The sequence below is a fragment of the Pseudopodoces humilis genome, chromosome 1 (genome assembly GCF_049639895.1).
Source record: "Pseudopodoces humilis isolate 2021_Gansu_Grassland_sample_001 chromosome 1, ASM4963989v1, whole genome shotgun sequence".
Taxonomy (NCBI): Eukaryota; Metazoa; Chordata; class Aves; order Passeriformes; family Paridae; genus Pseudopodoces; species Pseudopodoces humilis.
In genome coordinates this window covers 135,706,173-135,733,020 of record NC_142200.1, presented here as the reverse complement: position 1 = coordinate 135,733,020, position 26,848 = coordinate 135,706,173, and the positions used below count along the sequence as shown (strand labels likewise).

The window sequence follows — 26,848 nt, the reverse complement described above, 5'->3', positions numbered from 1 at the left end:
CTTTGTATGGTGAAGTATTTGTTAAACATGAAACACAGTGAACTTTCTTCAGAGAGGAACAATGCAAGAAAACGCTGAAGTAAATAAAATGTGATAAAGAACTGGAAGTACATTGTAAGAAAGTACTTAAAATGCTCCATTAGTACTGAAAACAGTAGAATAATTCTCTAAAAGGTCTCTACATTGCTGGTGGGTTGGAACTACTTTCCATGTAGTCTTGTTTAAATAGCTCTTTATTTTAAATTGTGTGCATAAGAATCTTTGGCTCTGTAGAGACAATCTGCGTAAAAGGTCAGGTAGAAGCAGAGTTATGATCCCCAAGAAAAAATCTACACTACCTCTGAAAAGCAAAAAACAAATGTAACAAAAGCCATGAACTTGTTTTGATTCCAATCCTTGTAAGAAGAAACTTCTGTAAAATAAGCAGCTGAGCCGTAGTGCAGATTAGAGAGAAAAGAAGTGTTGTGCATGCGTAATCTAACACATTTAAGGTAAAAGGGAATTTTTGTCTGGTTCTAACTGGCTGCTCAGGAACATGCATTCAGCTTCCATCTTCACAGAATCACAAAACAGCCGAGATTGGAAGGCACCTCCAGTGGTCATCCAGTCCAGTTGCCTGGGCAAGCAGGGTCACCTAGAGACTGATGACCAGGACCCTGTCCAGATGGTTTGTTACCATCTCCAAGGAGGGAGACTCCACAATCTGCCTGGGAAACCTGTGCCAGGCTCACCCAACCTCACAGTGAAGAAGTGTTTGCTGTTTGTGCCCATTGCCTCTGGTCCTGTCACTGGGCAGCACTGAAGAGGGCCTGGCTCCATTCACTTTGCACCCTTTTTTGAGGTTTTTCTAGAGATAGACAAGCACCACACAGAGCCCCCTCTTTGCTAGGCAATCTCAGCCTTTCCTCACAGGAGAGATACTCCTATCACCTTCATGATACTTTCTGATCATCTTCCATTGGAATGGAACTCTCTCCAGTTTGAAGGAGGTGATCTTTAAATATTAACCAGCTTTCTTGACCCCTTCTTCCCACCAGGAAGTCCCACATGGGATTCTTTCAAGCAGATCTCTGAAGAAGCCAAATTCTGCTCTCCTGAAGTCCAGAACTGTGAGCTTGCATTTATCATCCCTGCCCTCTGCTTTAAGTAGAAGAGAGAAAACCAGTTTTCTTGACAATGTTTAGTCAATTTAGAATTCAAGAATGACTCAGTAATTTCATTATAGTGACAGTACAAGATTGAACCTTACTTCTACTGTATGATTCCAAATATTGGGGGGGGGTGGGGTGGGGGGGGGGGGTGGGGAAGAAAAGTCTCCCAAAGGAGAACTGCCAACATATCAAAGAAAAGAGGGTGATCAGTGAGCACTCATAACTTTAGTTACAGAGTCAACACTGGTGAAATCATCATTAATTTAATAGGGATTAGCTAAATCCACATCCACTATAAAGAAAAGTTTAATACTCCTGGAATCACCGCAGCATAAGTAAGCAACATTTTCACGTACACTCTGCTTTCTCTAAAGCAACTTATCAGAACAGTGGGCTTTGCCCCAACACTGATAAAAAGAGAAAGAGACAGCATTTTCCAAGTCCTCCAAAAAATAAGTCCCTTGGAGGCAGCATTCTCCTAGAGACATCTTTTGGGGTGGGTGATGAGAGCTCCACTGAGTATCTTTACAGATAAAATATGGAAGAGCCTAGTCATTTTAGTAAGAAATTTATTATTAAGAAGAATGTTAACAGTTACGTAGGTGGTAGCTCTTATGGTTATAGCTCACCTTCTTAACTTTGGCTTCCTTCAGTTTCTCCAATGCAAGTTTAATCTTGTCAGCTTTAGCCTTTGCTTCTAGTTCTTCCTGGAAAGACACAAGATATATTTGATATATTTCTTGTTAAGTAATCTCAGCAATTTATATTTACTTGAAGAGGGTTGTTTTCTTGATAGGAGATAAGGCTTGTCACAGCAAACTTCATACATACAGATAATCTCCAGCCTTCCTTGACCTAATATCCTTCAGCCAAAGCTGAATCACTGGATTGATTTACAAGTCCAATGTTCCCTGCTGTTGCTCAGTCATATAGTTCTTACATGATCTGTTCCTCAAATGCTACAGGAATTCCTGAAAACTGGATTCTTCTATGTTTCTGTGCGTACAGCTGATACAAAAGAGAAGGTGAAGGAAGATCTAGCCTGAGTGAAATAGGATTGTGGTAGGAAGAAAACTCATTTCTAATTAGGGTAAGAGAACTAGTATTTGTAGGATTTTACTGAAATTTTGGCTTGCAATTACACCACTTATAATTCATACTCTGTGTTCAGTACACTAGTTTACTTTGGATTGCCACATATGATCTCTTATTGCACAGATACTTACTGAGAAGAACACCTCCATTAATTGGATGATCCCATGGCTTTTTATTCTACTAATGGAGCTATTCATATTAACAGACAGTTAGATAGAGCACACAAGTTCATTCCAGCTTTTTCTGAATGCCACAGCCACAGTAAGAACCCCAAAAATCTCAGTATCACCCAGCTCTCCTTTAACAAAGCAGCCCTATCAATATCATGCCTCTCTCTTAAGATCAATGGCATTTGTGATCCAAGAAGACTCTGGATCCCCAGGTGCTGAGAATTTTAGCTACATGTACCAAATGCCAATGCCTAGTGCTGCCTCTGTGACTGCTCTATAGTTTGGGACTGTTCCTTTATGGCATCTCTGTTCCAGAAGTCTCCTCCTGTCACATTAGGAGCTGGAAAAGCACATTTTGGACAGCAAGTGACAGTGGTTCCTGGGGCTGCCTTGGACTCCTCCAGTACTACTTGAGCATTCAGTTTCTTTCCAACTTAACATCCCTGTTGCCTCTTCTGAAGTCTCTGTTGCCTCTACTGAAGTCTGTTTTGTCAATGCTTTTTTGCCTCTCTGCTGATTTTTGCTGTCCCTCTTGCTCTCTTCAGCTTCCTCTGTTTAAAAGGGGTAGGATTTTGTGCTATGCTATACGCTACTCACTGGCTACAAACTTCCAGTCAAGGCCTGTGGGAGAAACTTCCTGTTCTGCTTCCACACCAGATTTCTATTACCATCAGCCCCCGCTTGCTACCCTAAAGTCAAAATTTTTAGTGGCCTTTGCACCAAGAGAACTGGCTACAGCTCATGGAAGATGCACTTGCAAGAAACTAAGCCTAACTAAGCCATTACTTCCCTGTTGCTGAGATACCATACAATCATAGCAAAAAAGAGCAAAGAAGGCTATCTTGTTCATCCCAAGTTTTGAGGGATGTTCTACAGCATCTAAAATATTCCTGACTGACATCCCTCCTGCTGAATTAAACATCTTTTGTTTTATCACTGCTTCAAGCATGTTTCCTGTTATCAAATTCTCTACTATAAATACCATGCAATCAGTTAAAAATATCTCCTTTTTTCTCTGCAGGTGTGGAAATTTGCATTGCTATAGCTTAGCAGTGCTTAACTCAGAGAATCGAAAAAAAAAGATTCTGTAGTTGAACACAAGCAGTTGCACAAAGGTGGCTGCTGCAGTGAGGCTGAGTGTTTAGAGGGAAAAGCACACACTTCTCACACTGTGGCCCTCCCCTTACCACCTCTCGGCAGCAAGCAGGAAAAGCATCTTAACCAAAGTGGTTGAGTGTGCTGTGGGCAAGCTTTCTGATGAAAATTTTAGGCAGGTATAATTCAGGCTTCACCTGCATGTGACTTGTGTTGAACAGAGTTCACACACTGTATAAATCTGTACAACAGAACTCTCACCTGACAGCCTTCGTAGTTTCATAAGCTTTGACCTAATGCAGAAAAAGGAAATAAGCTATCAGATGAAAAATTTTAGCAGTGTTAGAAACGCTTTGACAAGCTACAGGATTTGTTTTCCTGCTACAGTATCATCCCCACATTTTCTGGATCTTTTAACAGAAGCACATAAAGTCATCATGTCAATAGAAAATGAAGCCTTATTTAGCTGAAGGACAGTTTTAAAAAGAAATGTCAGAGTTTATGGAAACTAACGACACAGCTCTATGCTTCCCTGAAAGAAAGGCCCTACTTTACCTTGGCACACCTAAAGGCTAGAAAATAGGGTCTTAATATCACGATTGCATTGGGAATTACTAACACTGTTCTTATTTGACTGTGGATAACCAGAAGTGTTAAACACAATGTCAGCCTTCATTGGCTCAAGAATCACTTATCAAGAATCCTGGCTAACAGGAATGTGGATTTTGATGACACAAAATACATTCCACTTACAGCTGAATTTCATTCTACTGAGCAGAAATGTCATGTCAAAACAAATACTAATTAAGAAAATTAATATTAATTTGAAATCAATTCTTTCCATATTAGTTTTAAATGGTTATTACCTCCATCATTCAACCTGTGTAATAGCCCTGTGGGCAATTCTGTGGACAGTAAGCCACAGTGTGTATGCCATTAGTATTTGAATACAAACTGTATCATAAAATGAGACAAAGGCTGCAGGAAAAAGCTGAACCGATGCCTTAATGGGGAAATAAAGTATTGTTGTTATAGTCCTTAGAAATGCTTCTACAACCTGTTCCTATCCTCCTCTGACACTCCCTGAATCTGGAAAGAGATCAGGGAATATCGTTAGAGATCAGTCTCAGAGGAACAGTTCAACTGAGGGAGAGGCTACATTTGCCTACATTTTTTTTTCATATAGAATTCCAGTTGTGTTTAGCAAGAACGTACTCTTCCCACTCTAAAATCTTTGACTCTCAGGTAATGCCCAATATCAGTTAATAAAGAATTAGCTCAACACTCAATGGAAAGAACAACACTCAATGGCAAGAATTTCAGCACAGTTGATTTCAGTGAGCTTTAGATCCCAGCATCATAAAAATGCTGTCCGGAAGGGAGGCCTGAGGGTCCATAGTCAAGCTCCTGCCCCAGGCATGATGGTCACCAACCTTAGATCATGTCAGTCATGATTTTGCCTAGTAAAGTTTGGAAAACCTTTAAAGAATGGGAATCTGGGATCTCTCTGGGTCACCTGTTCCAGTGCTGCACCACCATCTGAAGAGGAAAAAATTTTCCTAATGTCCTGTCTGAAACTACAAAGCTACAACATGTAGCTCTTGCCCCTTCCATGTTAGTGACCTAACACTACCATGGAAGAATTTGCCACCACCAGATTTGCATCTATCCTTCAGGTATTTTTAGGCTGTCATTAGATCACTCCCCAGTCTCCTCTGTCAGACTAAACAAGCACAGCTCCCTCAGCCTGTCCTTGCTGGCTCCTGATCACTGCATGCCTCTGGCCATTCCATCAGCTCTCTGCTGGACACTCTCCAGTATCTCCACAGTGCAATATTCCAGGAGTGGGACCACCAATGCCAAATGAAAGCAACAATAACTCCCTTAGTTTGCTGGCCATACTCCTCCCAACAGAGGCCAGTTTCCTCTACTGAGATGATCTTTCCCTAATGGTTCTTATTCACTGTGGTATCCAGCAGAATCTCCTTTCCAGCAGGACTGCTGCTCAGCCTGTCCTCTCCCAAATTGTACAAATGGTAATTACACCCCAGGTGCAGGACCTTGTACCTTGCTGGGTTTCTGAGAGTTTTGCTGGCCTAGTCCTCATGTTTTAAGTCTCCTTGCATTGAAGATCTGCCAGTGATCTTAACAGTCAATGCCCTTAATTAAAAGCATCTTCAGCACATCTGCAGGTGGGTTTTTATATCATCACTCGGGTCACAGATGAAAATGTTAAACAATATAAACCCCTGTGCTGATCCCACTTGCTACCAGCCAGCAAACCATTAACTTACTAGCCCTTGAGTCTGGCCAGTCTCAGCCCACCTAACCAGCTACTCTTCCAGAGCATACTTGTCAGCTGACAAACCAGACTTGGAACTTAGAAGCTTGGTACTTCCTTAAAGATCTCATGAGTCTAAATCAAGATAGGGAAATGCTTGAAGGAAATGGATAGAACTCATCTTGATGACATCTCTTCTGTATCAGTCATACTAGTTAAAAAAAATACTTCAGCTTTTGAAGCTATTTAGCTTCAAAAAGCTGATATTTTGCAAATGTTTATATTCCTTTAAGAGAGGACGTTAGCTATTATTTTTGAGATGCAGAACAATGGCAAAGCTTCTCCCATATGTTTATCAGTTTCATTCTTCAAACAGTGTTGAAGGGTCCCAAGCATCAAATGAAGCTTTATCCAGTGAATCACTTCTTATACCATTAGACATACACAATTTTTTCTATCTAATTTTCTGTTCCTTTTGCTGAATATGTCTGCTGTATGATTCCAAACACAAGGGCAGCAGTGATGCTGAGGTGATTCATATTCAGTTTGTGTGGGCTTTTAAACAGCAATGAATTGACCACGGTTTTAAGGAAAACTGAGTGATACTTTTCATGTTCCCTAAGATATTTCCATTCCCCAAATGTAAACATCTTCTTTCAATCACAGTTACTGTGACCATGAATACTGAAAGAGATATATTTGTGTATTTCATGATTTCAGATTCATTTTTTGCGGGGGCTGCATCACTCTTTTAATGCCTTCTCTTCACAGGGCTGTGACAGGGCAGAATTCTCACACTACCTCTCCACAATCTCACATCATAAAAATACTACAAATATCACATTTTATTTCAGTTGTTAAAACAGCTCTGCAAGAAATACAGACATGGAGAAGGTTGTGATAAATCCGAAATTTTAGATACAGGTAAGCCAGTTGTTTATAAATAGTTATAAATAGTTACCTACTGGTAACTTTGGCACCTCCTAAGAGCATTTGTCCCCTATTGCAGATAGTCCTCATTACTTTCCTTCAAGGGCAACACCAAGAAGAGCACTAATTCTGTATTAGGACCAGGAGAGGTACTTGTTTTTGTCTCTGGATATGGTCACCTAGCAAATGCTGAGTTTTACACACATGAACAGCCTTTCCTATTGCAAGAAATCACTTAGACCAAGGATGGAGCCAGGAAACATCCACTGATTTTTTTCATCAGTACAAATAGCACAGACTGCAATGAACACACACAGTGACATCTTCATGAAGTGGAGATCATTGGCTATGCTGTGCACTGATGCCAAAACCAAACTCTCTATAAGAAGATATTAACTGATCAGTGCTTCTTAAAATGATTCAGTGATAAATTTTTCTGTTACAATAAACCATTTGCAATGATTATGCCTATATTGGGCTATCAAAATGATGATTAGAAAGATGAGAGAATGGGCAATAGTTCAAGGAACAGGAGAAACTGTTGAGACCACAACAGTAGAAATTTCACTCCAGAGTTCATGCACATTTCAGCACTGCACAGCCTTCCCAAGATGTATCTGCCTGGGAGATCCACTGGTGTTCCAGTATCAAATATCCCTTACAAAACGACAAGAACTAGTGAATGCTTAGAATAAGGTTCCACCCAGACTCACCTGAGTAAGTGGCTCAGGAGGAGGTGGTGGCGGTGGTGGTGGAAGTTCTGGTTCAGGATCTGGAGGCGGAGGGGGCAAATCATCCTCCAACTGTCCAGTAATGGTAACATAGGGGCTTACTTTAGAATAAATGTCACTATTCAAGCCTGTTGAAGGCTGAGTGACTGTACTTTGCTGGTTGCAAGAAGTTGTTTTCTGGGTTTGTAAAGTTTTCTGTTCAACATCATTAAGGTCTGCTACAAGATCAGCCATTAAAGCATCCAGGTCTTTGTCCTCTAGGGCATTTAGCGATTCTGTAAAGAAAACCACAAAATGTGTCAGAGAGTGAATGCAATGCAAAGCACTGTTTCCAGTTCAGCAGAGATTAAATTGCAGAAGGCATGGTTACGGGGTTATGGGAAAGGAAACAACATTTTACATGGGTTCAAGAAACAAACATGCTTTTGGAATAGCCATTAATCTGGTCATACTGAAGTTCAGAGTACAAGGAACTCTAGAATACAAACTAAACAGGACAGGAAGCTTCAGTTTCAGTGATACAGTCTCAGGCCCTTATGATGTTACAAAATATGGCCCTGATCCTGCCAGGTTACTGGGTACACGCTTAGTGATAAGAGTGTAAGAAATTCCATGAGCTCCCATTAGGCTGTAAGCGCATATATAAATGCTTAGCAAGTTCTGGAACAGCATACAACAAACCATATAACTGAGGCCTAGATCAAGAATATCTCCATATATTACTATTGTACAACAGTAAAATGAAAATTAAGCAGAATCAAAGAATATTGAGACACAATAAACTGCATGGTATCATCTGTAGCACATCAGTAATGTGTGATCTGTGACATACCACGTGGATGATACATCACACATGTTTTTGAGGATCCTTTAAGCAAGGAACAAACAAGAAAGTCTCTTTCAAAAGCATCTTATAAACCAGATAGAAACAATTAAATTTTTTCTTTCTGTTTTATTTTACTCTGATAGAGTATAAGATAAAATTCTATACCAGAACTTCACATGTAATTTGTGGTTGTTTTAACTAGCAATGGTGTAAAGACATACTGTGAAGCAAAACCCTGTAGGATGTTTTAGCTTTCTAGAAGAGAAATGTTCTTTAAGATTGAACAGTCAGTGGTTTAAATCTCTCTAAAGAGTCCAGTTAAGAAATAAATAAATCACCAACTGGGAAAACTTTTAAGTGAGATTTTGAGAGGGATGAAGAGCACTGAATTAGATACTCAAAAATGCCAATATAGTCCAATAAAGAAAAGTCATTCATGAGACTAAGTGTGAATATGTCACTAGGCCACCACAGTTAACTCTGCTCTCCCTGTTAATATAGTATTTAATACAATTTTCTTGACACTGGGGAAGTTGGCTTATGATCCTCTCTATTAACTCTACTTTCTATTATAGCTCTACCCACTTTACAGATAGAATCTTTAGGAAAGCCCAACAGGGAACTGATCCTGGGACAAAGCCAGAGGTTAACACCAACTCAGATTACTGTAAACAACCAGCCCTCAGTCAAAAAAAAAAACCCAACAAACCAAACAACAACAAAAAACAAACAAACAAAACCCAAAACCAAACAAAAAAATCCCAAACTAAACATCAAAACCAAACCAAAGCAAAAAAACCCTAATCACAATCAAAATCGAAAGAAGGGTTCTTACTTCAAACTCAGATAAACCCCCTCATTTGGTTTGTCATACAGCCTCAGCAAGCAGCTGTACATGCAAAAGTAACAGTGCAAACCTACATGAGAATAAGCACTGAAAAGTGGAAGCAGCTGAAGCTGGTACTTCCACTGGACAGAAATGCTTATGCAACTCTGACATCACATTGAGGAATTTTGTCTTCCATCAAGTTAAATTTTTACATTAAAAAGACTACATTTTAGAAAGTTATTTGGAAGACTCCTCATTTTTGTTTTCCTCTACACTCAGACATTTTTAAAAGTCTGGCTTTCATTGAAACTGAGTAATGCCCCAAAAAATCGTTCCCTTTGAAATTTCCTAAATTAAGACACAAAAATATACCTCCTCCTCCAGCAAAACAGGGTTATTTTGTTTGGTTTGGGGTTTTTGCTCAAGGTATGTAAAGATTTTCTTCTCATTTGCTGCTGTGAAGTATTTTAAGCAAGCATAAAAGGCATGAAAGAGTCCATTTGGCTACTTACCGTTCAAATCTTTAAAACCAACTGTAAAGCTAAAGTCATTGTTGGACACCGTGGGGCATGGAGGTGGTACAGTCTCCACTCCTAAACTCTGTTAAGAAGAAAAAAATGGGTATCAGATGATATAATTACTATTATATACATTAACATTTGCAAATCAATTACCTGAATTTATCTAATGAATAAAATTCTTCAATAAGAGAATGACACACTGGTTTCTGAGATTATGTTGGACTGGTAAACTAACTAGGGCCAGGACAAGGGTTCAAGCACTGTCTCACAATCGTGGAAAGGATTTTGCATGCTTCTCAATACAATGTTGAAGGCAGCAACTCCTTTCAGGCAACACCTGGGCTTGGTGTGGGGAACAGCAGAGAATTGGACTGTTTCTTATAGAGACAGCAGGCAAAGCCAGACTGTTTTTTAGCTTTCCTGGGTTTTTTGAAGGGGGATGTGGAAAGAGTTGTGTACACATTTGAGCCACAGTGCCATTTTCTTTCCAGAGTGCTTTATTTACCAATATAAATGAAATCTAGCTGTTGCTTTCTCCTATTGTTTGAAAAAAATCCAAACCCAAATACAACAAACAAAGCCCCATGCTGTTGCAATGTAAACTGCAAATCTGTGTAAATAGAGAATTCCTAGTTTGGCCAAAAAGGCTAATTCTGAATTTACATTTCTTTTTCAGCCCTGTTATGCTATGTGGAGGTGTCTCTGTGAGCTTCTATCATTTACACTTACTTTAGAAATAGAAAGACTGGTGAAAAAGTGTGAAAAAATTATCTCCAGTCTTGTTTGGACAGTTAAGAGTCTGAGGGAATTAACAGATCCAGTTCAGTTAACTGAAAGTCTTCAGACTTTCAGATACCCCTGCCTCCTTCTCCCTCTCTTCTCAGTGCTGATGTAAGAGGTGATGCCAGAACTTCAGAGAGGAGAAGCCTATCTCAATCTCAGGAACACTCCATCCCACCCAGTACTGCACCAGGGAGCAGAGAGACAGGAGACTCTCTTTCATTCTTTGCACTACATGCCCTTGTAACACTGCTGTGTCCAGTCTGAGGAGGTAAAATTTATCACAAGCAGTCTTTTCTTTTGAAGGCATAATAATGAAATGAGATTACCATAAATCCCTCCGTGTATATAGATACATAAAATAAATATGCATATTTACAAAAAGCCCTAAAGAGCAGAAAGGCTACTGAGGGACAAGGTAGTAACAACACCACATGAAATCTTGGCTTTCACCCAGTTTAAACACAATTTCTATTCTGTGCCTCAGAATTATTGGTATTTAATTTGTCAAGCACTGGTATTCACCAAGAAGAAAGACGCCCTCAAAACAGAGGCTGTAACCAAACTCACACACCCAACATGACAACTTAAGTGTTTTCAATCATGCATTTATTAAAATGCAGCAAATTTATTTCCTTTGTAGATTTTTTTCTAGAAATAAAAATTTCCTTTCATCAGCTTTTGCAGGAAGTATTTCATGATTAGAGCTTTAGAAAAAGGCTCATGCTGTTTTACACTCTCAGGAGTGTATTCTGCATTGGGAATATTACCTCCATGAATTCCTGAATGCCACCCTCACTGCAGCTTACTATTTAGCCATATCTAAAGAATCCTTTAAATACACATTCAAAATGTTGCTTTCATTTCCAAAGTTCATATTTGACACTCAGGCTACATCCTATTTACCCATGTATGCTAAGCATTCATACCTGAAAATTCAGACTCAAACTCTTCCTGTTTTCACAGAATCCTTTAATTTCTTTGGACTAAATCCAGAGGAATTTACATTGCTGGGCTGGGTTTTTTTCAGAAAATGTCTTTCACAAGCAGTTAGGTCTCTTTAACAACCTACCCTGTACTGATATTACCTTATTCTTGTTTTAACTGTCAAACAGAGAAATTTAGCTGAAGGTTTACAACAATAATGTATTTATTCAGAATGAAAGTGCATGAAAAATGTAGAGAAGTTCCCTCTTTTCTCTAACACATAATAGTTATTTTTCTAATCTTCATGGAAACACAAAATTATTTACCTGAGTCAGCATGTCCATCTCCCCAAGTAAATTGCTGAACATTTCATCGATATCATCACAGGTTTGCTCCATCTGAAACAAACAACACAAACAAGAAGTTAATTTCAAAGCCAGGAATGGTTGAAACCAAATGCTCTTTCATATTGTGTTTGCAAATAACTTTAAAACAATCATGACTTGCAAAAAATCTGAATCTATACCTTAGAAGTAACTACTAACAGTTCAGACCTCTTATCCTGTATATGCTAAAATATACACTTCAGTCTATGCTCATCAGAAGTTCTGATGACCTCATAATTTACATTTCATATTAAGTCATCAGCTAATAAACATGGTTGTATCTTAAACATAAAAAATAATGTAGCCTGTGAGATATAGAGAGGGAAACAAAGTTTGATGTTGAGAAATTCCTGAATGTTTCATCTTGAAAGCCTTCTTTCTTTGGCTTAGATAACTAATATTATAGGAGTTGTTGGGTGCTATCTAGTGCAAAACCAGGTTATGGTTAGGTACATGACCAACTTTTTGGTCAGTGTTTCTCCATTTTTCTTTCAACTTCTACTGCACTGAGAAAACTCAAGTCTTACCTAACCTTAAGAGATCTGAGGAAGAGACAAGGAAAATGGGTACATGCTGCATGACAGTCGATGGCAGCACTTGTTGCAAGAGGGCAGTGTGAGGACAGGATCACACACCAGCAGTGCTGAGCAATGGGGAAGACACAGCTTCTCTCTCATATCCTCTCCCTCATAAATCAGTTCCTTTGCAGGGAAAGAAGCAGTGTAAAAGGGTGTCTGCCATGGAATGCTACCAGAGACAAGAACTAGAAACTTTCTTTTATTAAGAGGCTCAAGCCTGCAAAGGATTTAGGACTGTGGTACTGAACACACAAAACCAGGGTTCAAACTAGGGCCAAACTTTAAACACGCAAGTAGTCCTATCAGTTCTCTGGGTTTCTGTGCACCTGTATTGGATTTTGTGACAAGTTTTGGGGGGGGGAGGGGGGCAGTGTGGCTGCAGGGGTGAGAAGGAAGCTCTCCCCAGAGAGAGACAGAAGTTCAAGCTGACTCCAAGATGGACTTGGTGCTGGCCGAAGCTGAGACCACTGGCAGTGCTGGTGGCACCTCTGTGACAACACACTAAGAAAGGGTAAAAAATGCTGCACAGCAGCTGTAAAAGAGGAGTAGGAAAATATAAGTGATATAACCCTGCAAACTCCAAGGTCGGTATTGAAGGAGGGAGAGATGTTCCAGATGCCAGAGCAGAGATTCCCCTGCAGCTCATGAAGGACCATGGCAGAGCAGATATCCATATTGCAGCCTGTGGAGGACCTCCAGCCACAGCAGGTGGACATGCCCTGAATGAAGATGAGGGCCACGGTGTGCCACACCTGGTGTGGCAGGCTCCTGGTGGGAACTGCAGCTTGTGGAGAGGAGCCCACACAGTGCAGGTTTTCTGGTAGGACCTGTGACCCCAGGAAGGACCCAGACCAGAGCAAGCTGTTACTCTAAGACTCTACCTGTGAGAAGGATCCAGGCTGGACCAGTTGCTGAAGAACAACAGTCTGGGGGAAGGTCCCATATTGAAAAAGTTCATGAAGGGCTGTCTCCCTTGGGAGGGTCCCCATGCTGGAGCAGTGTGAAGAGGAAGAAGCAGCAGAGACAGCCTTATGAACTGACTGCAAACCCACTTCCCATCCCCCTGTGCCACTTGAGTGGGAAGAGGTAGAAGAGTTAGAAGTGAAGCTGAAACTGGGAAGAAGGGAAGGGTGGGGTGAAGATCTTTTTTGTTTTCTTCTTATTTTGCATTATCCTACCATCTTATTAACTGGCAATATTTTAATTTAATTTCCCTACGTTGACAGTAGTTGGCAAGTGATCTCCCTGTCCTTACCTCAATCCATGAACTTTCCACTGTAATTTCTCTCCCTCTTCTGCCTAGGAGGGGAAGTGATAGAGCACCATGGTAAGCACCTGGTAGACAGCCAAAGGCAACCAACCAGAGCACCTTACAGGATGAGGCTTATGCAAGAAAGCAATCAACTGAGGACAGGAATAACTCTAATGACTATAAAGACTGATAAGAAAAGAAAACCAGCAAGTTTCCCATTCTTCAGTCTTAATGCCTTTCCTTCAACAGAGCATCTTGAGTCATGTAACTATTCCATGGATAAATTATAAAGGCCACTGAACCCTTAAGCCAGTATCTGTTTTTTGAGAACTGTGACATAACTAAACAAGGCACAGGCAACCAAGAACTGAATTTTCAACTTTCACATTTCTCTCAGATCCCAGAAATGAAAGACTTAAAGATTTGGGAACTGGGTACCCTTAAAGACATTTTAATAGGATGTGGCTGGCAGAGCTAAGGGCAGCTATAGCCCAGCAGTGGAGATTGCACAGCTCTGCCCAAGGAACCGGGAACAGACATCACACAAGGCTGAGTGAGTGGAGAGTTAAAGTCATCTTATCTGCTTCCTTTCCAGCTGACAAACCCACACTGCATGGCTCACTCTCCCTGTCTGTATCATGCTTCTCTTACAGAGCCTTGTACACAACATTCTGTTTCTGTAGACTCAGCTGTATGCTGGGTGGAATATGATTACTGAATCTTAATTCATTTATTTGGATCAACAGCTGTGTAGCTTCCTACACACCTGGCACTTGGAGAATCAATTTTCACAGAAAGGCTAGATAAAATGGCACTTATTTGATCAGGCAGAGTGAAGATACATTTGTTATGTGACAAAAAATGGAGCAGCAGCTCATACTGACAAGTATCTCATCAGTGTTTAAATAATACTGAATAATTTAATGTTTTCCTGTTTTCTGATTTAGGAGATCAAAATATCTTCTAAGGAAATCTTATCAGTTCCAGTTATTTGTATGTTTTTGGCAGACTTTTAAAAAAAAATAGCTATATCAACTTTCAGGAAAAGATCTTCATACAAGTTCTTTTGACAAACTGAAATCTGCCTTTACTATATTTTTACAGAATAGAAATATAAAAATGGCAAAAAAATCACTCGAGTTTCAACCAGTTGCAACTTATTTTCACAAGGAGTAGTAAGAACTGTCTAAAAAGTTAAAAATCAAACCTAAGGACTGTCTTCTCAGTAATTAACAACAATAACAGAAAGATAAAGTCACGTTGTCACCAAGCCACTGCTTCTACTGGTATTTTATTTTCTCTTGAATTTTTCTTGATTTGGTTTAGGAAGACAATATTATTATCATAATCAGCAAATATGCTGGAATTTTTTATGTTAAAACACACTGAATGATCTCTTAAATTGATATAAAAACTCTACATATCCACCAAAGATCTTGCCAAGAGCTAGAAAAACTTAAGATAGTAATATGAATCCCCATAATATGGAATTGCAAAAGACTGTCCATTCACTCTTCTCTTCTTTGACTTCTTGCCACTTACATCCATTTCTTTTATTTGATTGCCACAATAGAAATAAACAGATTAAAAAACTTGCAAATTTGGAAATGATCCTGTTGGATGTTGCTGCCTTCTGGATCAGCAAATTTTTCTGAACTTTATAAAGAGCCTTGAACTTATTCAAAACAGAAATTCAAGGTGAAATGTGTAGGTGTATGAGCTCTTATTAACAGAAAATAGGAAAAGATTTACCAAAGTGCCCAGAAGAATATTGAGGTTCATACTCAGTCCTACTCTACTGTAACTTTCTGTCAGGTTTTTCTTTATGTTGTGCTAATACTAGGAACTCTTAAAATTCACTACTGACTACAATAAACCCAACAGAAAAAATCCCAAACCAAACAGAACTGTATTTTAACAACGTTTCCCAGACTATGCATGAGTTTTTAAGCAGAGAAAAAAAAAAAAAACAGAATTAAAATAATATGAGGAAATTGCAGTTGTCACAAATAAACAAGCTAAGAAGGGCCTTGTGGGAAGCCATATATGTGAAACGTAACATATTTTTAAATTGATTGCTTTTTAAAGTGGTTGATTTTCAAACTGATGCCTTATAGACTACTTTTTGAAGCAGCACAGTTAAAATACTCCTTGTTTTTTATTTCCCCCATTTTCACATTCTCAAATCTTCATTAAGCTCTCATAAAAACCTCTTTTTTTAAAAAAAAAAATTTATTTAAGACTCCTACTTTTCTCATACTGTATATCTAAGAGACTGTGACATTTTCTCTTCAACTTCCTATTCTAACCACCAATGAGTCTCACTTTTAGTGTATATATATTAAGCCCTCAGAGGTTTATGTAACACATAAGGTCGACTCATTAATTCATCCCACCATTTACCAGAAGTCCTCCAGAACCACAATCTATTAATTGTTTTAATTATTTTACCTTCCCAATTTAGATAGGAGATTGAATTGTTTGATAGAATCTTTAACATTCAGCAGGAAACTAACAAATGAGGAGTAGAACAGTGGTACAAAATTTATACTGCTTAAGAAAAAAAAAAATCACCCAGCTTAAAAAAAAAAAAAGAAAAAAGAAGAAGAAACCATACCAAGAACAACCTATTATTTAAATATATGATGAAATCTGAAGAAGTGACCATACAGTGGTCAAAAAACCTCAGATATGGTACAATACCAAACAGAATTTTAACAGTTAGTACTTTAGTATCTGATAGTTCTAAGAAATACCCAAAGCTAGTCCCTGTTCACAGGAAGAGTGGTCTAAACCACATGGTAAAAAGGCTTCTGCACTGGAGAAGTTAGAAAACAAGCTCAAAGCCCTTGTGAAACACTGAACAGGAAACACCAACATCATCATCTCTGCAACTCAGTCTCAGTAGAGTTGATGCAGTTTAACCAACCAAAGGGCCACAACAAAAAAGGAATGAGGAACAGCATGATGTCAGAAAATAAAGTTTTACAGTAGATTCTGATATAAACAGTATTGGGAACCAGCCCACTTAGTGATCTAGTGAACAGTTACAGACACATTCATTACATTCAAAGTATTGTTGTTGTTCTTAAATTGCTACATACATAAATAGCAGAGATAAAATTACATGAACTATACTTCGACAAGTCACACAGAAACATCAAAAGCACACCTTCAGGTCCTAGTCTCTGCACTACGGTGTGAAAGTATCAGAGTACCAGGACAATGAACACTGTTTGACTACCCAGATGACTGCTAACAGCACTGCAACTTCCTGCTATTGCTTAATGTTTAAATGCTTTCCGGAGTGGAATGAAGAAATTTTTAATATTTTAGAGAGACGCAGCAGTAGCCCGGTGAATAAATTGCTCGAGTCACAGATTTACCCTTGTGTACTACAGACTATGTGAAGTAGATCATCCCATAGCAAAGACAGAAAAAGGAAGAAAACTAGGGAAGCATGATGAAAGTGACAGAGTCCCACCATAAAGTGAAAAGCTGGAAAGAGGCTTACTGATTGTCACAGAAAACAGGTGTGAAACTAGTGTCATTAAAAAAATGCACCAAAACCTAGGGGAAAATTACTGAGGCACTATTTCATCCTGACTTACAACACAAAACCAGTGGGATAATAAATGAAAGCCTAAGTAACTGTTCCAGGGAAACATGCACAGTGTAACTGTGAACCTCATCATCAAAACCGGTGAGTAAACAAGCTGAGGAGTTGTTTTTCTCTACGTGCAGTTGTAGCTAGAAGTGCTAGTATTGCAGAAAGCTTCAGGCAAAGATGATGAACCTCGTGTTTTAAGACCTAAAATAAAGGCTCCACCAGTTTGGAACCAGAGTAGATCTTTCATGATAGGCAGGTTACACCGTATCTTCAGCACGAAACTTGTTGCCTCCTTCTGAAGTACATGATGCTAGCCACAGCCGGGGATAACTCTGGCCAGATGGTCTGCAGGTCTGAAACAGATCTATGTTCCTCACAGTGATTTTACAGTTAGATGTCAAGAAAAAACTCATTCTACACACGTCTCTCATATACCTAAATGAGGCAGGATGGGAGTTCTTTAACCAGCTATTTCATCACATCAAGTAAAAAATCCTTAAGAGACATATAGGCCCACTTTTCTGAAGTAAAGTACAAGAGAACTTCTGTCTCTGCAGACTTCAGTCCAGAGGAACATAATCCAATTAGTTACTAATTCCAGCAGATACTAAGAATGGAAATTGAAGTTTTGGAGTGATACAATAGAAATGATAGCTGACCCTAAGGTTTCAAAATCACAATCAGATTTGGCAATTAGCATGTTGACTTTCCTCCTTCTTACTTACATGACACGGCTCTGTAACTGTCTGTTTTAACACTAGCTCATATTTTAAAAATAAAGGATCAATTAGACTGCTTCCAGCACTGTACTTACTTAACATTGATAAGAACAGTAAACATTGATAAGAACAGTATTTTCCAATAAAAAGCTTTCACACACTGATAACTCTGAAAGCAGCTTTTTACTAATATTCACTGTTCTTCTGGGAAATTTGGTGTGCCAATAACTGTAGGCTTATCTGTAGCTGAAGTTACACTGCATATTTATCTCAGGGATGGTGTGACATGCAATAACTCTATTCATGAGGGAATAAAAGGGACACACTAAAACACTAGTAGCTTCAGGAAAACTGTACAACTGGAAAGTATCCTTATTAGTTCAAAAATGAGTGACATCTGGCTCTGGATTAAAATTAAAGTGGCAAATAAATACAATCAAGAAAGAATCCTACTCTAATGTTAACATGGGGTACTAGAGTTCATATTCTACTAATTCCAGAATCACCCACCCAGAGGTAAACACAAACATTGTTAGATAAAAGCACCCCAAACTCACAGATTGTACTCATGTTTCACATAAATTTTAACTATGCCATTTATACAATTAAACCTCTTGAAAGTTTGTTGACTTTTTTGCCATTTTGGAAATACAGTTATGTCACATTTTACAGGAACAAACCTGCAGTGAGGACAGATTTTGGAAAAAGCCTTTATTAGTCCAAAATTCTCAGATTTCATAGACATGAAAACTACACAATTTCACTTAAATTATGAGAGCAGTTGTATTTTTTACTTGTTTTGCCAAGATGATAATAATAATTTAAACACGACAGGAACTCCACAATCTTTTTCAGTGATATTTGTGTACTTAATTTTCAGAGAGAGTGACAGAGGGCCTGAGCAGGGTGGGGACAGGGGGAGAGAAGACGGACATTTAAGATGTTTTTGTAAAGCAGCACAGGACGTTGAGTGTGAGGCCATCCTCCAGATGCTGCTGCCTCAGCATCCATCACCTCTGTGATGGATCCACCACCATCCCCAGCCTTCCCCTCTCCCCCAAATACATACTGCCCCAAATACATACTTTCTTCTTTAACACCCTTGCCAAGAGTGTGTCTGGGAGAAGCAGCTGTGGGTCCTGTTCTGAGGGTGAGGCAGGCTGGCAAGATTATTGAATGATCACTGAGGCTCATTTAAGTGAAGCTGGAAGGAATGAAGGACTACCTAACAGCTTACTCACAGCATGTCAGGAAGAAGTTATCCAAGGCCAGAGGAGGGGGTTAGCAAAGGGCTCTTGTTCTGAAAGAGGATAGGAAGAACATTTAACCTATGGCTACAGTAAAGGCATGTAGAGGGATACGGCACACAGGCTGGGTATGAGACTCCTCACTAAGATCCTCTCCACAGTAACTCACAGGCACACACACAGTCTGGATCCTGGGCCCCAGAAAATGTATTCCAAATATACTTGAGCAGATGGGGAACTGTGAGTTAAAAGCACCTTATGAAAGATGGGGAAAAAACCCAACCCAGTGTAAAGCACATATACAAGGAGGAGAAAGCTTGGGAGCAATTTTTGTGTACCAGAACTGCACTTTGTACCTTCCTGTCAGCTCCCAAAGGGGACTGTTTCTATGGGAATCAAAACAGTGCCACTTCTGTTCATTTTTTTACAGTATCCTCACATCAGACCATGTGCTTCAGTCTGGCTTGTGGGTCTAAGAACATCATAGAAATACAGCAACAGTTTTGGTAATCTTTTTCTTTTGCCACAGAATTATTTACTGCAGAATGGTCCGTTCTGGGGAATTTCTCCTCATGAGCAATACAGGCAGAACAAACTACACAGAAAAAAAGGGTAGGAGGAGACATATTTCCAGCCCTATGTCTTCACACAGAATGGTAAAAGAAACAATTCCCTTTTCTGTGCCAGATTAATGGCATACAGGAACGGTATTTCTATTCCGACAACATATCCTCTCCTGGAAAAGGCAGAAAGCTGGGTGGAAGTGTGTTCCCTGAGCTCATGAGCCACCAGCTTACCCAGGCTCATCCATTTTGGGTTTATAATGTGTCTTCTTCAGCTCTACTCAGATATAAACAGACCTACAAGTCATCAGAACTCAGTATCAGAACCTCAGTTTTAGGTTCCTCCCATTCCCTGCCATGATGGCAGCGCAGAATAGCAAAAGAGTAATGTAACCCTGAGTAGCCAGAATTTATAGTTTCCACATTCCTTCCCATAATCTGTAGCTTGCTGGTGCAATGTTTTCCTTCCTGTTTTTTTTTTACCTGTTACCCAACACTGCTGTCCAGAACTTAGATGACAAGAGACTGTCTTGTACTTTAAACAATTGCCAGCAAAGTCCAATAATTCAATTTTGATGAAGTAGACTAATCCCACATTAATAGATTGTCTAAAATGTAATAAACAGTAGAGAAGGAAGCCCACAGATGAGAGAGGAAGGCATACAGGGGTGTAAAATGAGGGGAAAATCCTTCCTTTCCTCAATTCCCTATAGAATCAAAAGATGTTAAGAGTGTTTCCACACTTTTTTATTATTAGTGAAAATAATAGTTTAAATTTAGGAAGAGGAAAAAAGGAATGAAAAACTACAGTACCAAATTTGAGTGCAGGAACTGCACCTTGGATAGGCAGTGGCTCAGCTTTTCCAACACTCACTTCCTCCCACAGTGAGCCACTAGATAAGCATAAGATATGCTACAAGGGTCTATGACACAACTGTCTCCCCATACAAATAACTTATTCCTATGACCTATCACTGGCAAAAGCTCTAAATCACCATCTTCTTTCTTATAATCACATGTTATTACTACCAGAAATGCTTAAGGGATGGCACACATGGTATGGGAAAGGAACACTGAAAAAGGAAAAGACACTAACATAAAATGCTCTAACAGTAAAAGTGAAACAAAAGGATAAATCTGTAAAAATGTTATTGAATCCATTTGTTTTGTACACAGTTCATACAATAAAATCAAATAAAGTAATGCTTTAATATGAATTTATATATATTTCACCACACTACTGTTCTCAGTAACATAGTGAGTAATAGAAAAATTAAATTAATATTTTAAAAAAAATCTCAGTTTTACTACTGACTGAAGTGTCAGGTACGATTCCAAGGCCCACTGTTAACTTTTCACCTAGCAAATTTGCTTCTTTCAGTCTATACAATGCAGTAATTACATGCAGTTCTAAGCAGTAGGTTTCAGATGAAGATCTGTAAGGCAAGTGGAAGCCTGGAGTCACCACAGACAGAATGCTGTGTTGGTATGGCAGTGCTTGCTTTGTCACAATCCAGAGATCCCTGAACTACACAAAGAAACAGCTGTGAGAAGAAAATGCACCAAAAGGAGAAGAACCTTGTGACATTTCCATTCTTCCATTTCTCTAAGGTTTTCCATGAGAAGGAAATATCACTGCCCCCTCTCTTTTTTCCTTTAGAAGTGGAGGAGGGATGGAACAGTCCTGATCTGGTCACAGCAACTCCATCATGACATGGGGGAGACAAAAGAGGCTAATCTAATGACAGATATGAAAGGCTCTGCTGGATTTCATGTAAGAACATGGACCCCATGGGACAGAACTGCAATTAAGTTTATGAATTCCTTCCTAGAACTGGCATCTAAAACTACTGGCTCACTCATATTTGCTCTCTCAAACATTAGGTCCGTCACCTTCCTGTCAGTCATGAGGATATGGCCACCAAAGTACAAACCTAAGCTGTAACCACAACAAGTGTTTGGGAATGTTCTGTGTGTTCATGTTTTTGGCACATGTTCTTGCTTGGTCAAGGTTGACTCAGATATTTATGTCCTCCAAGGAACACGTACAGTATATATTTCAAATACACTATTTCATCAAAAAGCAGAGAACAGTAATGTATTTTTTACTGGGTTTTTGTTTTGTTTTGTAAATTTGCAATCAGACAGAAGAACCACATCACCTTTCAAAAATACATTTTGGGCTGATAATCCTTCTTATTTCTGTGCTTCAGTGAAATCCCCATAGCAAGTGAGGGAATAGGGCCTTCCAGTACAGTTAGAAAATACTAGAAAAATCTTCAAAAGTACATCAAAATCTTGCTCATATGCAAAAGTAAAGTAATTATGTATCTGCAGCCTGGGTTACTTGAAGAGGCAGTGAGAGTACCAAAATGGATCAACTAAGGCTACCAAGGAGCATCTTTTCATTGCTGCCAACATGGACTTGATGCCAACAGTTTAAACAACCTCTCTGCTGAGCTTCCTAACTTTTCTGGTGAATTGCCTTTGAGGCAGACACATCATTTTGCCTAAAACTGGGGACTCTGAAGGTAATTTTAAATTTTTATCAGCAAAAGCATCCAGTAAGTATCAGCATACTCATTAATTTTGGCTCCTTGTGATTCTCTCTATGCTTGATGGACTAGGGATGCTGCTAAAGGCAGATTTGCTCCTCTTCCATCCCCACTCTCCCTGACAGGTGTAGCTACAATGACAAGATTTTCACCAAAATGTTTGTTTAATCCGTTGAATTGTCTGAGGACAACTGAGAACTTTCCGTTGGTAGAGACATCAACCATGCAGGGTCTGCTCATCACTGATAGCAGACACAGAGAGTTTTATCCTTTGATACCGATGTCACATGCCACACTTTTACATCCACCACTTTAGATTACAAGCAAATACAAAGTGAAAGTAAAAATGGAAATGCACTGAGATGTATCCAGTGCAAAACTTCTATCAGATGTGGTTTTGTTAGCATTTCTAAACAGAGCAGCAGAGAAAAATTCATTTTGTATGTACACTGAATGTTGTTCTCCGTCTTGGATCTATAATACATCTAGTCCCCAAAATACTGCTAATACTTCTAATGACTGTAGCTCTTATTTATTTGAGCCTAAATTCATAGCATGCTGAATCAATGTTCAACAAGAAGAAACAGAGCTGTGTGCAGGCTGGTGTAGCTCCTGGCAGCAAAAAAAATATGAGAACAGTCAGTCAGCTAGCCATAAATCTAAAAGGTCACTTTATTGGAATAAAGTCTGAAACTAATGACAGGCCTAAACTTTTTGAACTATCATTACTAAACTAGTTTGTGAATTCCCACAGTAAAATTTTAAGTCAGATCAAAGTCATCTGTGCTTCCTTTTCATTCAAAACCCAGAAGCAGCACTACAAATGGAAACTGAGGGGTGTGAGGAACATGATCTCATATACGCTGCTGTAAATGCTTAAAAGCCTCCTACAGAAACTTGAGAAGAACATAGCACCCAGTTTCTTTCTTGCACAGTATAACATATATCTTCTACACTGGCAGCTCTACTGGTTATACCTGGGGTAGCTGTGGACCAATAGGCTGGACAATAAGGAAATGCCCCAAATGCCTGTTTTTCCAAGAGCCATGGATCATTCCTAATAATGGAAATACATATGGCAACATTTCTATGATATCTGCATCTGACCTGGTTGTCCCAAGCTTTTTTAAGATGATGAAGGGAAAAGAAGACAATTTTACAGAGGAGGATTCATGGCTGCTGTCTAAAACAGCCACCAAAGCAAGGTTTAGCAGTATCTATCTCTTGGTGTAAGAGACTGTAAAGGTGACTCAGAACCTCGGGTGACTCAAATGCTCATGTCTGCAGCTGGATGAGAAAAGTCCTGCCTCTAAAGCCCAAGGAGTGCTTTGGAAGGTCTGTATAGATACAAGATACCATTGTCACTAGAGACCTTCCAAAGGAAATAAGCTAAAGCTTCCATATTGCTGCAGGCAAATAAGAGGTCTTGTTTTTGCTTTAACCCCGATCAGCACCTGACCATGTGAAATCATCATCAGAACAGGTCAGACCTCCACCAAACAATCAAGATATACTACAACTAAAGAAATTAAAAATGGTCTGTGAGAAAGGAAAACCCATGTAGTTTGCAAAGAGAGCAGGAAAGGATAAGGGCCTTGATATCTTAACAATATACAGGAAAACAAAATTCAGTTACATTCCTGTAAAACAACCTCTGAACTGAAGCATGCTTTTAAGAAAATCCATGTTTCCAGATCATCTTATCAATGGTCAGATGTTCATGAATCTGCAAGAAAGACAGGTTCTCTTTTGAACAAGGCAACCCCTTCTCTCATCTGCAGCACTGCAGACTGGTGGTTTTCTCACACTTTTCGCAGGACCAAAGGGATACAATAGGTGATCCCTCCATCCACAGCTTGCCCAAGCTCTTAGCTCTCTCTTCACCACTTAGGAAAGAGCAAGAGAAGGAACCCTTTCTGCCTCTTCTTCCTCTTATTGCTTAAATACATTTCTTTTAACAGGAAAGGTAAAACACAGCAAAAACAAATTCTTAGTGGGTTGGGTAAATCTTTTAACCTGCGAGAAATCATAGGGCTCCGGAGTTAAATTGTTACATCCAACAGGCCCATCTGCTCATACTGTTGCCACTTTTGTGCAAATTGTAACCCTACCAAATGCATAAGTCTCTTTATAAATTACAAAAAAGATCAAGGCTACACCTGATTTACAGGTACATGGGTTATGCCATCTACTAGATCTACTAGACACTGTCCAGCTACAGTGACATTTGATCTGAAAAAATCAAACTTTGCTGTAATAAATACTTTTGATAACAAAATAAACCAGCACTTTGAAAGCATCATACCCTATTTGAAGATACTACACACTGATAACCACAAGTTCCAGCATGAACAATTAAAACACAATTTATTCAATAATTACATTGAATCATCAATCATTTTTCCTCCCAACATAGTCTGCCTCATAGAATAGTCTGTAATAGCTACAGGAGGTATTTAAAAATGAAAGAGAAGACACAGGGAATGATTAAATGTTCCTTTCAGAGTTAGTACGTTTTTCAAGTTATGTGTTCCCAGATGGACCAGAATTTTCTGAGAATAAAACGAGAACCACTCAGTTATTGGTAATGCTCCATTGATTCAACTTTCCAAAGACATTTGTAAGCCATATTTCAAACCAAATTATCTCAATTTTTAAGGAATGCTTGAAGAAAGCATTAAGTACAATTAAATGTAATAGTCTCCTTAGAAAGCTCACAGGGGAAAACAACCAAAGAGGTTCAGTAAAAAGTTAAACATTCTGTTTCAGACATCAAATTTTAACCTAGATTCATTTAACAAAGTAAAAAAAAAAAAAAAAACAAACAAAAAACAAAAAAAAAGCCCTGTAGATTTAGTGAAGACAAATTATTAGGAGACTGCACAGTTGGAACAGGTCACTAGTATAGCTCCCTAGAGCACCGGGACTCACCTATTTGTCCCTAATGACACAGATGGAGTACATCAAGCCCTGACTACATTTACATCACTGCTGTGCAGCAGTAGGGTAATCGAGTAACAGTAAAATCAACAAATTTCACATGTGAAATAAGATGGATGCAGGTTTGGAAGAGATGACAAAACACGCATGTCATGTAATTCATAAAGAGGAACTAGAACCAAAGAGGAAAAAATACTGCCAAAATTCTGCAAACCAGAGTTCTGAGAGGGAGAGACAAACTGGAGCCAAATTATTCACACAATCAGAGTCATCTCGGGCAGGAAGTGACTTCAAAAAGTGAAGCTTCTAGCTTGGTGATCTTGGTGGAACCCTGCTTATTTTATTGTAGGCTGTATTCCTGCAACAAAATTTTAATGGCAGTTAAGACAGGCTGGATTGTATGCTGCATAAAAGACCCTACTGGATACCTCTTCCCAGTGTGATAATGAATGGATTTAATAACTTCTCTTTTAGTGCACGAGGGATTGAAAAACCACCACAAGCTTGTGGAGATTGCCTTTCAGTTACTTCTCCGTGGCATTCACCTGAGGGTATCAAGCTGGATGGACACTCTGAGTCAGGCGACACTGAGAGTTTTTCCCTAATGCACGTTGCCAAAGGCACCAACAGCAGAGAGACGTAAACTGTGTTCCTTAGAAGTCTGTACTGGCTGTTTGGCCGCAACCACACCACCGTCTACTCGCTTAGTTGAAGATCGAATAGCGCATTCACGTGGGGCATTCTCTGCCCGCTTGGTCCGCAGTTTTCTCCCTCCCGCCTTCACTCTCCTAACACTGATCTGGAAGCAGGTCACTGCGCATCCCTCGGGATCCCCGCCGGCCTCGTGAGGCTGCAGGGAAGCTTTGGCACCCCTGCCTTGCAATGACCAACCCCGTATCGCTTCCCCCAGGGACTGGAAGCAGGGAGGGTCTGCCCCAGTTTAACCCCGCCGAGGAGAAGAACCATTCCCGGGACCCAGCACCGCAGTGCGAAACCCGCGGTGCCCCGTCAGCCCCCGAGGCCACGCGTGCCGCCGGCAGGTCTCTGTCCCGAGGGGGAGCGCGGTGTGCGAGGCTGTTCCCTCTGCGGGCTCCCCGCCGCTGCCCAGGGCGGGGGTCGCCGCACCTCCCAGCCCAGCTGCGCCCTTGGCCGGACACCTCACCGCGGCCAGCGGGACCCCGCACAGCCCACCCCGCCGGCTGCCGGCCTGGCGCCGGGAGCCCTCGGGGGTCCGGCTAATCCCTCCCTCCCGCTTTACCTCGACGGGCGGGCGGCGGCTCCGGAGGCTGCGAGGAGGCGCGGGGCGGGTCTGGGGGCCCGGCCCGGCTCGGCGGGGCCCAGCACTGCCTGGGGAAGTGGGGCCGCCCCGCCGTGCTCGCAGCGCCGCCCTCCGCCCCCGGGCCGGACAGAGACAGCCGCTGCCCTGCCCTCATCCCCCGGGCAAACCCCGGCCGGACCGAACAGCCCAGCCCAGCCCGGCCCGGCCCGGCACGGCCCGGCCCAGCCCGGCCCCTGCGCTCCCCTCCCTCGGCCGCTCCAGGGCCGCCCCAGCCTGGCCGGGCGCTCTCGGCTGGACAGCGCTGTCAGGCGCTCTCTGGTTTTCAGACACAATTGTGTTTCTTTCCCCGCTCTCTTAAATGACTCTACATCATCTATAACGTG

The 26,848-nt window shown here is 40.3% G+C and overlaps 1 protein-coding gene across 1 annotated transcript in view; it reads right to left on the bottom strand.

Moving 5' to 3' along the window:
- APBB1IP (amyloid beta precursor protein binding family B member 1 interacting protein) overlaps nucleotides 1-26,542 on the bottom strand; it is a 64,660-nt gene extending 38,118 nt beyond the window's left edge. The window contains exons 1-5 of the mRNA XM_014248608.2: nucleotides 26,445-26,542; nucleotides 11,663-11,734; nucleotides 9,621-9,708; nucleotides 7,436-7,728; nucleotides 1,781-1,858 (exon numbers count right to left, since the gene is read on the bottom strand). Coding sequence (XP_014104083.2) covers nucleotides 1,781-1,858; nucleotides 7,436-7,728; nucleotides 9,621-9,708; nucleotides 11,663-11,734 — 531 coding nt within the window. The 5' untranslated portion in view covers nucleotides 26,445-26,542. The remainder of the gene's footprint in view (nucleotides 1-1,780; nucleotides 1,859-7,435; nucleotides 7,729-9,620; nucleotides 9,709-11,662; nucleotides 11,735-26,444) is intronic.
- Between the last annotated feature and the right edge of the window lie 306 nt (nucleotides 26,543-26,848).